At 38.6% G+C, this 13,613-nt stretch overlaps 1 protein-coding gene across 1 annotated transcript in view; it reads left to right on the forward strand.

Moving 5' to 3' along the window:
• Window positions 1-2,168: 2,168 nt before the first annotated feature.
• The window catches only part of bin3 (bridging integrator 3), a 65,648-nt gene continuing 54,203 nt past the window's right edge, over window positions 2,169-13,613 (forward strand). Inside the window, exon 1 of the mRNA XM_066714469.1 lies at window positions 2,169-2,351. Coding sequence (XP_066570566.1) covers window positions 2,344-2,351 — 8 coding nt within the window. The 5' untranslated portion in view covers window positions 2,169-2,343. The remainder of the gene's footprint in view (window positions 2,352-13,613) is intronic.

Genomic DNA, 13,613 nt, shown 5'->3' on the forward strand with positions numbered 1-13,613 from the left:
AAAAGTTTTTTTTTCTTTTTGAAAGAAAACAAAAAAAGGATCTGTAATATATTTTGTGGATGTTTCTACTTCATGGACTATTTCTATTACCTTATAATAAGGTATGATGTGCTCAATTAAGATTATTAATATTGTTATGAATTATGATTATTATTTTGTGGAGAGGTGAATTGTTCACCTTGTCGTTTCCTTGGCTCTTCAGTTTGTTGTAATGCAAATGTTTTGTTATTAATGCATAACGCATTTGAATAAAATAAAATTTAAAAAGTTGTATTGTTGTACCATTTGCACTGTGATACAAAAAAATGAAAAAAGAAAATCCAGAAAGTAAATATATTGTGTTGCTGACAATCAACAATTTGCGTGTGTCTGATTTCTCTTTCCCAGCTCAGAATGCATTTATACTAACAGTATGTATATTCATTGCTGCATTTATCGATAGTTTTTGATTCAATTGTTTCCATGCAGATGGTATTTTGAAAGCACCTGTTTTACATCCATTGAGTCACTTTGAACATGTCAGCTTGCATTTGTGCTGCGGAGTTGCCCCTCAAGCGTGGTGTCTGTGTGTCAGTTTGTCGGAATTGTTGTACAAAATACAGGTGCTTCCATGTTGTCAGATAGCAGTCTTGCAGAAACACCCCCTTTACGGATGCAAGCAGACATCTTACAAGGGAGTAGATGTATCAGTCTTGTCATGATGTGTACAGGGAGAAGAACAAATACCAGCAACTTACTTTAACAGTTGACACAAGACTTGGTGATGTAGATTATAACTACTTTTTCGGAAGCCAATTCTTTGGTCAATTAACAATTAAACTACAATGGTAAGGGGACACAGTTAAGAGACACAGGACAAAAACAGCACAGAACTGAGAACACTGTAAAGACACATCAAGTGGTTTTAAAAATGTAAGCTATGCTTTGACCCAAAGATGTGGTTGATCCAATCTTCCTTTTTGGAATGAGCCTCCCTCAGGGTTAGTCATGTAATATGAGTAGGTAAACACTCTCTAACATTTTTAACAGTCTCCCCACAAATCATTTATGACAGTGAAAATGTTTTCATGTGGCCACGCTTCATAAACACAATCATTTGTATTTGGGGGCATATAATGGCTGATTGCAAGCATACCCATAAACAAATAGAGAAGTATTAACTGAATATGATTTCCAGTATTTAGATGCCACAGTGAGCAATGTCCAGCACACTTTGAAGTACTCTATATACCCACAGAGCAGGCACAACACACAGAAGCAATCTTACCAACGTCCAGCAAATACATATTGCAGTCCAGTCTAAGAGCATTTACCCCACCTTTTGTAGAGCTGATTGATGTTGACTCTTGGCTTTGATAACCCCACCAAGTTTCACTTGTGACTGCACTCACGTTCCTTTGGCCTCCTGTGTTGACAGGCTGGAAAAGAACAGTCACTAAGTCTTGACTCCATTTCCAAACTGCCCCCACACATTGCCACACAGCAAAAACAGTATATTAACTACTCCTTGCTGTATGACTATCTTTTTTTTTTCTTGTATGGAGAAATTCAGCAGAGACCAAGCTTGCAGACCATAACTGTGAGATTCCAAACCGTAACACATATCAGAGGAGTTAAACATCAAGCATCATCCCAATGCGTGCATTACACCTGGTAGTCCAGAAAGTGCCCAGTTCTTCACAATGGTCCTTCACAGCACTTGGAAATCAATCTGCCAGGATCTCTATGCAGAGCATTGTATCAGAAAACCTCTGGAAGGTAAGAGATTTTGCCACAAAAAATCAAGAAAGCTAATGCTCTGTAGCCACGAATTCAAATGGACAGACGTTTCTCAGATCAGTAAACTTAAATATCAATGAAGAAAGAAAATAAGTGTCCCACTAAATTACTACCACTTATTTATACAATTCAATAGTTTTAGGGGATTATATGCCTATGGTAAAAGACTGTTAAATAACATATGCTCATATTCATATTTATGTTACTAATAAAGCTAAAACTGCTACAAACACTTCATGTTCTTCATTGTTTTGTATCTAATGAAGTTGACCCGTCAAAAGTAACAGTGTAGCGTTAGCTGTTCCTTGGTCATAAAACACACCGGTCAGCTGAGCTCGCTTCTCTCAATTCGCTTGCCGTAGTTTAGACTCTCTCGACCTCTGACCCCAGGATGGAATCCACCTTGCCACTTCCTGGATACGGTAATCGAGCAGGAGTGAAAGGTAGTGGTAGGGGGGATCATGTGTGAGCTTTTCAAAGTATTATTTTGCCAAGACAATTGGAATATATAAAAAAGGAACTGAAAACACTCCCGCACGAAACTGGATTAATATCTTCGACATCATGAGCTGGTGAGTGTTGAGATTTGGAGGAGAACAGCGAGCGAGCAGAACAACATGCAGGAGTGACTTCCTTTCAAAAGAAGGGGACGAGACCAGTCCACACATACATGCGACACATATTGATCTGAATCATCGAGTGACCCTGTGTTTCAGAGCGTTGCCAGAGTTGTATGTTTAGCTATGTAAGTGAAAAACACGAAGAAACGCAAAATAAAACGGTGTCCGGCGTCTTATTTCAGTGTTTTGAAACTCCAGGAAGTACAAGGCTTTGTTTTGTTCTCCCAGATTAAACATTAACTACCTATAGTTTAGAGATAAGCGGTCAGTGTTTATCCTGAATGGTACGTTTATAAAACATCTCGTGATATACACTAATGTTAATTGAATATACACTGCGACAAATCTTCCTGTATCCTGACCAATGCATTGATGATCATGTATGCGAGATGAGAATCGCGTTGAGTGTGATATGAGATCTGGAGTAGAGACTGTGTACATCGTTTAATCGGTAGTTTTTAAAGTTGATTGCTGGGGAACTGTATCACGGATTAGGAGAAATGATGTTGTAAGTGTAGTGTACATTTTAAAATAGATTTTGAATAATACAGGGACCGATACTTGACAGACGAGCTGTATCCCCAGCCTGCTGTTTATTTGTCATCGACACTTTCGTTTTCCTATGGCTGCTTAGAACAGGAGTAAGACTTCAGACCCCCTCGGGAATAGACCATTCGTTGCAGCTGTTACTTCAGTGTTTCCACCTGTTTAGTTCCTAAAAATCTGTGTCCTTTTTTGGGGGGGCGAGGGTGATATGTTAGCATCGGGGAATCCCAAACAAGTGATGACAGAATAGTGCTTTGTGCGCATGCGCGTCTGGTAATTACATGGTGTCGTTTGAGACTAGTTTTCCTGGAAAAAACGTTGTTTATTATAAACAGTGTTTCGTTGGCATTTGTGTTAACCTTTTTTTTTTTTTTTTTTTTTTTGCTTTGGAGGACACTTTTCTGTGAACCCATCCTTGTACATAAAGCTACCTAAGCGTTTCTAAGGATTTCAGTTGAATAGGTTGGGTTGAAAGTAAAGAGAGTTTATGCATTGTTATCACTGTTATAGGCTAGTAGCTGTGAGGTTATTTCAAGTACATGATCAAGTAGTTGTTATTTTAATTTAAAAAAAAAAAGTATAGGCCCACATTTTGATGATGATTGGCACGCTACAGTATTCAAACACTGTCGATTTCTATTCACGAGAAAACAATCGATGTGATTGTTACGTGACGAACCTTCGAATGTTTGTAAAAATCAGACCGAACGAACCTTCGAAGACAGCCCTATGCAACGCCGTCTTCCAGACAATAACATGGAATGGTGCTTTTTGTTTTTAATGGTGCACTTCAGGAGCTTCTGAAATCTCAAGAATGGCTCTGGTATAGATCTGGTTTGGATTTTGAAACGTAGAGCAGGAAAGGAAACTGCCTTGTTTGACCCATTTCAGTTTTTAAGTGGTGCCGGCTCCTGTGCAATTTGTATTGGATAATCAGGAATCATATTTTTAACTCCACACACAAAAAATACTTCACTGTTCTTTTGATCCTCAAGTTGAATTTCACCTAAATAAATAAGATGGATTAGGAGACTTCCGATGGGTTGAAATAGAAAGGGATGCTGTTTAGATAGCCCATTTGGATAGCATGCATACATGTTCCAACCATGGTACTGCAAAGCCCCAGGTCTATGGTTTAAGAAGTGTCTCTGCCTTTTTTATCTTCTTCTCCATAAAATGTATTGTGTTTTCTTTAATCTAGACAAAACTTTTAAAAACAACACAAAAAGTACATCTAACATTGTATACCATTTTGTTTAAATGACTTATACTACACAAGCAATCCCAAGAAAGAACTTCTACACAGTCTTTATTGGATATGGATCTGGCTCATACAACTTGGATAAAGGCCTTGCTGAATTAAAATTTAGACGAGGAACCGAGAGCTTGTGTGCAATCAAATGCAACCGATTCTGTGACTCTTGAGGAGGCTGTAGACCCCTGATCTAAACAGCAATGGTTTGATCTTAGAAAAGAAATACAAAAGCATAGGCTGCAATACGTAAAACATTAATTCATTCAATAAGGCAGTTACTATGCCACCTGTTTCATGTCCTCCATTCTTGGTAAGTGCCCTATCTGCAGTATCAATGAGAATCGGTGAGCGCTTTGTTGCCTGCTGCTGACTGATCCAGAGATATGAGAACCTTTTAAGTATACCCCCCTTTAATTTCAGTTGTTTCAGTGTCTATTTTTAAACCCCCTGTCATTGTTGATCTGTTTTAAGTGTATAGTTTAGGTTCTGTTTTTAACACACTATTTGAAATGGTACATCCTGTGATTTAGGTTCTTTTTAAAGCCACTCCAAAAAGAGCTCCTGAAACTGGCCCTCCAAATACATAATGCCAGCAGCGTACATCCCTAAACATCTTGTCAGATCTTTACTGTGAGGAGTTTTTTTTCTTGAACACATTTTCATGTCTTCCCTTTCCACAGTTGCACCCGATTACTTTGTCCTTACAAGGAGGTTTATCAAGGCGTGGTCCAAAGAATACAATCGATATAGCTGATACAAAGAAGAAGCTGTTTATTTCATATGGTATCTTATCATTGTGGTGTCAGGCTAGAGGGAACTTTTAAACAGATTTGTAAAAGAGTCTTTGAGCGTTGTCAGAGTGGACAACAAAGAGACTCACAGTATCCGAGAGCCCAAGAGCAAGGGCAAGGGCAAGGTTCTGGAGTGGTCTGCTAATTGCTGCAGTATTTTATCAGATCCATCCTCTCTTCAAGGGACTTGCACAAGGGGGGTGATTCATTGGCACATTCTGACGACTGGACGCTGGGGCAAATGCGGAAGAGACCAGCTACGATAGAGAGAGTCGGCGATAAGCTGAGGGTGGTGGGGTGCCACTGTTCTCCCCACACTGATGGTTTTCAGTTGCTCATGTGCATGACCTGCCCCGCCACCTCCCTCGTTTTCCTTTTCCCATTTGCATAGGCACCATAATAGGCAGGCTTGGCACTCTTACTCACGTCACGCCTGTTTTACAATGACCAGAGATCAATGGCTGGCACCCTCTTCCTCTAATTCATGCAGTCCAGTCCCGTAGGTCAGGGCAAAGGCTTCCCACGCAAGTCAAAGAGCCCTTTATGGAGCGTGCCAAGCGGAGAATTCCAGCAATGTCTCCACACGTGCCCAGTTGACGCAGTGCTTTGTCGTTCTGTGACTCGCAGGGTCAATGCACTTTTGAGCAATATCGATGCCGGCGGTTCAAAACGGGCCCCTGGACGGGCACAGGAATGCGTCGGCTATGGTAATTCCTTCTGAATGACATTGCTTCAATTGTTGCCTTTGCGTCGCTCTCTTCCCCTTTCTCTGTTGTCTCATTGATACAAACCTATTTCCTTATGTGTATGACGTCTTTAGTCTGGGCTGGGGGGGTGGGGGGGTTAGAAAAGAATTGTTGTTTCGGGCTTTAGGGGTCTCCTCTGTGCGTCCACAGTGGCCTCTGTTTGGTTAAAGCACCACGTCACTAAACAGCAGGGGTCTTTGTCCTGGGTGTTGTGGGTTGGAAGGGTGCATTTGACCAAGAGTGTCTGGAGTGACGCACATCTTGGCGATCTTATTCAGTTGACCCAAATGTGAGTTTCTCGCCACTGTCATTGCCTGTGCTGAAGAGAAGGCTTGCACACAGTACTGGATTTGTGTCCCTCTTGTTTTTCTATGTAAAATAGTAAATGGCTATTTCTTTGTCACAAATGTGACAGATTAGTCATTTTGTACCATTTCTTGTATAAAAAAAACTGCATTGCCCTGTGTGACTCACATACTAAACATTGAACCAACAGCCTCCCCCTTAACTGTCTGGGCACCTAAGGGCCAAATTTAGAACAAGGTGTTTCCACAACTCAAGAAGGCTTGGTGCCCAGGGTGAATTAGAAGCTGTATTTTTTCACACACCCTCAATCTGCAGTGCTTTCGGGCCTTTACGGTCAGTGTTTTGTTTACCTCCAAGCCTTGTACAACCTTTCCAGCCGACGTGGTTTCTCCATTGGGCTTGCATCTAATCTAGACTGGTAAACGTAAAATGTTACATTGATTTAAAATAACAAACAAAAAAACAAATAGGCCTTTTACATTTTTATACTTACCTGAGAATCTTCCGCTTTTAATATTAACATTTATATAGAAGTATGACCAAAAATGACCTGGTGGATTGTTGGAGCAAGATAAACTATTTATTTCTTGGGCACATATTTAAACTCCAAAATAAACCTACTACTGAGTAGGGCCCGACTGCCAGATGCAGGTTCCAATCGCAGATTCTTCACTAGAATTCATGCCCGACAAGGCAAGTGATAATTTTACCTTATGTAATCGATGCTGATTTGTTTACATTGGAAATGGAGATGTGACCTACAAAGTATTATAAGAACATAAGAAAGTTTACAAACGAGAACAGGTCATTTGACCCATCATGCTCGTTTGGTGTCCATTAATAACTAAGTGATCCAAGGATCCTATCCAGTCTATTTTTAACTGCTCCCAGATTTTCAGCTTCAACCACATCGCTCTGGAGTTTGTTCCAGATTGTGATGACTCTCTGTGTGAAGAAGTGTCTCCTGTTTTCTGTCTTGAATGCCTTGAAGCCTAATTTCCATTTGTGTCCCCGGTCCCTGTGTCCCTGCTGATCTTGGAAAGCTCCTCTGGTTTGATGTGGTTGATGCCTTTCATGATTTTGAAGAATTGGATCAAGTCCCCACGTAGTGTCCTCTGTTCCAGGGTGATAATGTTCAGTCCCTTCAGTCTCTCAGTAGGACATTCCCTTCAGACCTGGAATAAGTCTGGTTGCTCTCCTCTGAACTGCCTCTAGAGCAGCGATATCTTTCTTGAAGTGTGGAGCCCAGAACTGTCCACAGTATCCAGATGAGCTCTAACTAGTGCATTGTACAGTCTGAACATCACTGCCCTTGTTTTAAATTCTACACTTTTGACAATATACCCTAACATCCTGCATGTATTACCTTGCTTTTGTCCACATTGAATTTCATCTGCCAGGTGTCGGCTCACAACTGAATATTATCCAAGTCCCTTTGAATAGCCTGTGCTGCCGAGATTGTATCTGCTCAGCCACCTATTTTAGTATGATCTGCAAATTTGACAAGTTTGCTAACTATCCCAGAGTCCAGATCAGTAATATAGATTAGAAAAAGCAAAGGCCCTAGTACTGATCCCTGTGGAACTCCACTAACAACCTCACTCCAGTTAGAAGCAACTCCTCTAATCGACACCCTCTGTTTCCTATACATCAACCAGTTAATTATACATCTACTTACATTACCCTGAATACCTACAGCTTCCAATTTGAGGATCAGTCTTTGGTGTGGAACCTTATCAAAAGCTTTTTGAAAATCTAAGTATATCATATCATATGCTTTCACATGATCTACAGCTGCAGTTGCATGTTCAAAAAATAATAAATAATAAATTAGTAAAACATGATCTGCCTCGTCTAAACCCATGTTGACTATCTCCAAGAATATAGTTTTCATTAAGATGCTCCTCTATTTTCTGTCTAATCATTTTTTCCAACATTTTACAAGTGATGTAGGTGAGACTGATTGGTCTGTAATTTCCTGGCTCTGTTTTGTCCCCTTTCTTGTGGGTTGGTATGACATTTTACCGTCTTCCAGTCAGTTGGCACATCCCCTGTTCTAAGTGTCATTTGGAATATTTGAGTTAGCGGCCTATAAATAATTTCCCTAATTTCTTTAAGTACTGTTGGAAATATACCATCTGGCCCAGGTGATTTGTTTGTTTTTAATTCTGCTAGTCCCTTTAGTACCTCCTCCTCATTTATCCTGATCTCTCTTAGGGTTTGACTGGACTGACCTGTGGCATGTTATCTGTTTTTTCTTTTGTAAAAACCTCTGTGAAATACTCATTTAGAACATTTGCCACATCTTGTTCATTTTCCAAGATACTTCAATTTTTGCCCTTTATCTGTTTCACTTCCTCCTTTATTGGCCTCTTGCTGTTGTAGTATTGAAAAAAGCTCTTTGCATTAGTTTTAGCTCCAAGAGCTATGTTTCTTTCTATTTCCCCTCTTTGCTTTCCAGATCCCTTTCTTAAGATCTCTTTGCAGTTCAATATATTCTGTTAATTTCTGATGGCAATCATCGGGAAGTCTTCATTATAATTTTTACCAATATTGGCTTTCTGTATTTTTTAGGACACCACATAGCTATACATGCTCCCCCGTTGTCATGCAGGTTTCTCTTAGAACATGCTTCAAGCAGAGCGATTAAAATGCCATTACAAAACCACTTAAAAGAAAGCTGCACTAAATGCACACACGCACACAAAAGGAAACAATAGAAACAATTCTCATGTTATTGCTATTGTCCTTATGTTTTTAGTCACTGCTTTTTTTAATGTCATTATTGTGGACGTGGGCACTGTTTAAAGCACATCAGGATTAATTTTCCCCAGTGCCTTAGTGTAGTGTGGCAAGACCATCTAGACAAAAACCTCTCTTGTAATTCAGTCTTATGTATTTAAATTGATAAAAGCATGACATTTGCCAAGACTGAAACATGCATGTAAAGGTAGCGTATGTCTGGTGACAGTTCGACCTAAACTCTCTCGTATAGTCATTGACAATTGCAACCATTTCTGTAAACGTCTGACTTGAAAACTGCCGTTTCATATTCCCAAACAAATGAAGGACCAGAGCAAAATGTATTTCATATGCAAATAAAAAAAAAAAAAAAAAAAAAAACTTTTGTTCAGTAACCTTACCTAAGGTTTATTTAAAAAAAACAAGGTCATGGACATAAACGAGAAACAAAATGTCATGTTTTTTTCTTTTTGTTTTCTACAATGATCTCTTCTGGTTCACCATTTGCTTTGGATATTGCATCTCAATTAGGCTAATAGCCACGAGGACACCATTAGCTGTGACTGCACTTTCCGTGTAGTATTTATGCATTAAGTGATCTTTCCACACTTCCGGAGTAAGTGTGTTCAGTGTTGGGTATTGCAGAATTAGTATGGTTCTTGTAAACAGTGCAACCTAAGTGATGTGTTAAACCTCGCCAGGTCAAACTCATCACACTTTAATAACCGAAGTCATGTCCTCAACAGAACAGAAGCTTTCCTCCACTCTCAGGCACTTGCTTCTTCCATTTCTCACAGATATATTGACACTAAAATCAAGCAATGCTACTACAGTCCTGGTTATCCAAGTCTCCTACGGATAAGAGGAGTCGATTGCTGTGGTGCTTATGGCAGGACCATATATGAGAACAATTGGAAGAATGAATGAATATGCATATTATACTGATTAATGTGCAAGTCTAACATTATATTGGCTACTGAATTATTAACAATATAGTTCATGAGAAGATATGTCATACCCTGAAAATGTCAAGGCAAAGGAAATCAAATATTTTGAGAACTGAGTGTTTCTGTCTGCTACAGACTTCTCAAGACACAGAAAGAAAGGCAGATACACAGGCCCTGTATGAGACAAAATTAGTTTGGATAGGTTCAATGTAGTTGCTGATCAATTCTAGAAATTCTCACAAATGTCTTAACTCAAAAAAATACTTGGGTGGCTTAGAAGTGTGCATTTGAGTGGATTCATTTATGCATGTTAACTGTGGTATTACTTTCAGGTTTACTTAAGCTATTGTCACACTACATGTTTGTTTGCCCGAATTTAGTCCGTGGTCAGGGCACGTGCACATCATCACGACACAAAAGACATCAATTTGGTAAAAGCCGGTAAAAATAAAAAACTAACAAATGGTCCTAAATCTACAGTACAGAGATAACAGTTTCACTCAATGGATCTGACGCACATACCATATTCTGCAAAATATCACAAATAACGTTTTATTTTACTGATTAGATTTCATTAACATTGCTTTGAACACCATAGTAAGAGTTCTCTGAAACTAGATCTTCAAGTGACTCCATACTGTTTCTTTGTGGGCATCAGTGTAGAGACCACTAGGAGAAGAACACACACTTGCAGTAGACAGTCCAGCAGAGTGGACATGGCAAACTGCAAAGAACAAGGGAAAACTTGTTTTTATAACCTTGCAGGATCTGATCTATAATCAAACCTTCCATTCAACCTTTCCTCTTCTATGTGTTGATGTGACTGCAGTACAAATGTTTCAGTCCAGGTAACCATAAACAACAATAAATGCTTTTCATGAGTCTTCATTATAGGTAATAAGGTACTTATAAGTAGTAAACATGTCTTTTTTTGTCATATAAGTGTCAGTAAAACAGACTGTGTTTTTTTTTTTTCTTCTTTCTTTTCTATCTTAAGTAAATGGCCAAGAAGGTCCTTACGCCTATGATTAACTGATTAAAATTAGATTATAATTGGGTTTTGCATCCTGTTTACCTGCCCTGTCACTAGGAGGGAGGGGGGAGCGCAGAGTCCAAGGTGTTTTTTTTTTTTTTACAAGAGACAGAGCCTAGTCTAAAAATACTTTGGCAGCAAAGGGCTTGCGCCAATAATAACGGGGCATAATTACAAGCTTGTGTCTGCTAATGGTTAATTGTTGTGTAGAAAACAGTAAATATTGTCATTTTTTCAAAAATAAGAGCTTACGTCAACTGAATGCCATAATATGCTGTAATTATGGATCACATCCAAAACATTTTCTCTCTCTCTGTCTCTCTAAAGTTTTAGTTCTGTAGTGTAGTGAACTGTCGGGCGTGCTTCTGTGTTTCTTGAGCCCTTGACCTTGAACAATTTTCAGATATGCAGAGTTGTCCAAAATGTCGTACTGTGTATCTTCGAGAAATCCAAAGGACCGGAGAGTTGAGCTACAGAACTATAGCTTTGTATGGACGTCTAACATAGTTCTCATTGGCTACACACAAGTATTTGACTTTGGAATATATGTTCCGGATGTTCTTTTAGAATACATGGGAAGTCTCAATATTCTGCATATCCATGGCAAGAGGAATATTCCGTTTATGCCATTAAGTAAGCGTGCACATCTCACTTCCCACTGCAAACCTCAGAGTAGAGCCCAACTGATACAGGTTTTTTGGGTCCGATACTGATAATTGGGAAGCTAAATTTCCCGATTACCGATATATCTGCTTTTGTTAGGATGCAAAACAGACATTTTCTAGCATGGATCCCTCAAATCTCTCCCTGTCAAAGAGCAAGTGTGTCAAATATGCACTGAAGGCAGGATTTTTACATTTTACATAGTATACTTAACATTAATTTTCATCATAAGTAACAACCACAAATCAAACATTGAAAATAAATAAATCAATTAGAATAAGTTAGAATGAAGGAAAAACATGAAAATATGCATGTTTTATACATTAGAACAAAGACCAAAGTATATGAGCAATTTCACACACAAATAGGAAAATGTGCGTGTTCTATACATTCGAGTAAATACTATGATAGTGTTAAGTGCTGGTCTTGCTTATATTTGCATTTTACTCGCATCAGATTCTCTCCGGTATCAAGTCCTGATCAGTGCTCATTGCTCAATAGTGTTGATCGCACAGTGGCAGGTTATAGTGCAGACAGCACAGCTGCATTCCAAAAAAAAAAAAAAGTATTTAAAAAAACGTATTTAATACGTATGTTAAACCTATTGCAATACGAATCATAGCCAAAACACGATGTAGGATCAGTTTTATCCAGCATAGTCTGAGAGATGCGTTTTTCACAAATTTTGTGTCTCATTTGGAGACATTTTTTATTTGATGATAATCCAAGTTAACATCTTCACCAAACATTTACTGTTTTTGTTTTTTTAAATGTATTCATATTGTGAATTTTGAAAAGCGATTGAATATATGCCATAGTATACGGTAATCTTCAGTCATGGCGAAAATAAACAATCAAAACCATGGATACTCAAATGCAGCACAGCCTTCAAGAATACTTTCTATTGGTTATGAGGGTGTTAGTAAAACACATGTTTATTGGTTTATGAGCCCTATGTTTCTCAGTGGGGGTGTGCTTATTTTTGCACATGAGAATCACCATAACTTAAAAGGTAAATTATAATAATGACTGTAAAACCAAATAAACATGTATTTATTTATTGTCTGAAGTCTCACAAATGATTTTATGGTAATTTAGAAATATTTAAAAAATATTTAGCCAATCGTTTTAGAAAATATATCGGTGCATTATCGGTGGAATATGTGCAGATACTGGCCTTTTACATAAATATGATGTGTATCGGCCGATAATATCGGTGCTCTGATATATCTGTCGGGCCCTACCTCAGAGCCATTAAAGTATGTTTGAATATGGAATTTGATATTTTGGTGTCTTGATGCAGATGGGATTTTTTGTCACCCTTTAAAAAAGTCCAGTAGGCGTACACCTCCATCGAGCTGCTTTGTCATTTCTAATTATTTTCAAATCCTTAACCAAACCGAAGTTTCATCATCTGACGAAAAGTGTCTGCTCTTCTTAGAACCTGTCCTCGTGTTTTATGTCATACAAATTTCTTTAATGCATGTGTTTCTGTGGGTTCAGACTCATTTTTGTAATATGACTATGACTTAGTATTCCCATTACACAAGGAAGATCCCACCCTCAATATTCCAAATATTCCATTCATAATCCGAATATGATGTTTACGTGGCGGAATACATAATCCGAGTATAATATTTTCCAATCATTAGTGGAATGTGTATATGAATATGGCCATGTAAATACAGTAATAGATAACTGTGCCTACCAATCAGGGCAGCTCTTTGTAGCACTAAAGTGAGATTTTACAAAATGCATGCTTTTTTATAGAGCATCTCACTTTCAACATTTACATCTGATGTGCACACCTGCCCACTTAACCCATGTCTGTTGCTCAGTTGAATCCCAAAGACCTGATGACGAGTCACTTGTTTAAGTCCTTTGCATTTAAAATAAACTCATAATAACAATCGGTTGACACAGATTAAAAAAAAAATGTGTGTTATAAGACTCCCAGTTTTCCGTTTCATTGCTCTATCACTTAGAACTCCTGTCAGTTTTAACGAGTGGCATGGACTAGAATTCAAAAATGTCACTTCAAAGCTGTCGACTTTATCTTTATCAGACTCCTACCTCTCCACAGCGATCATTCCTTTGACACCTTGTCTGATTTTGGAAGATTTGGTCTTAAAAACCTGTCCCTCTCGAGGTACTCCTTTGTGTGATCCTTTGTGATTTGGTTGTC

The sequence above is a fragment of the Amia ocellicauda genome, chromosome 9, assembly GCF_036373705.1.
Source record: "Amia ocellicauda isolate fAmiCal2 chromosome 9, fAmiCal2.hap1, whole genome shotgun sequence".
NCBI classification, from domain to species: Eukaryota; Metazoa; Chordata; class Actinopteri; order Amiiformes; family Amiidae; genus Amia; species Amia ocellicauda.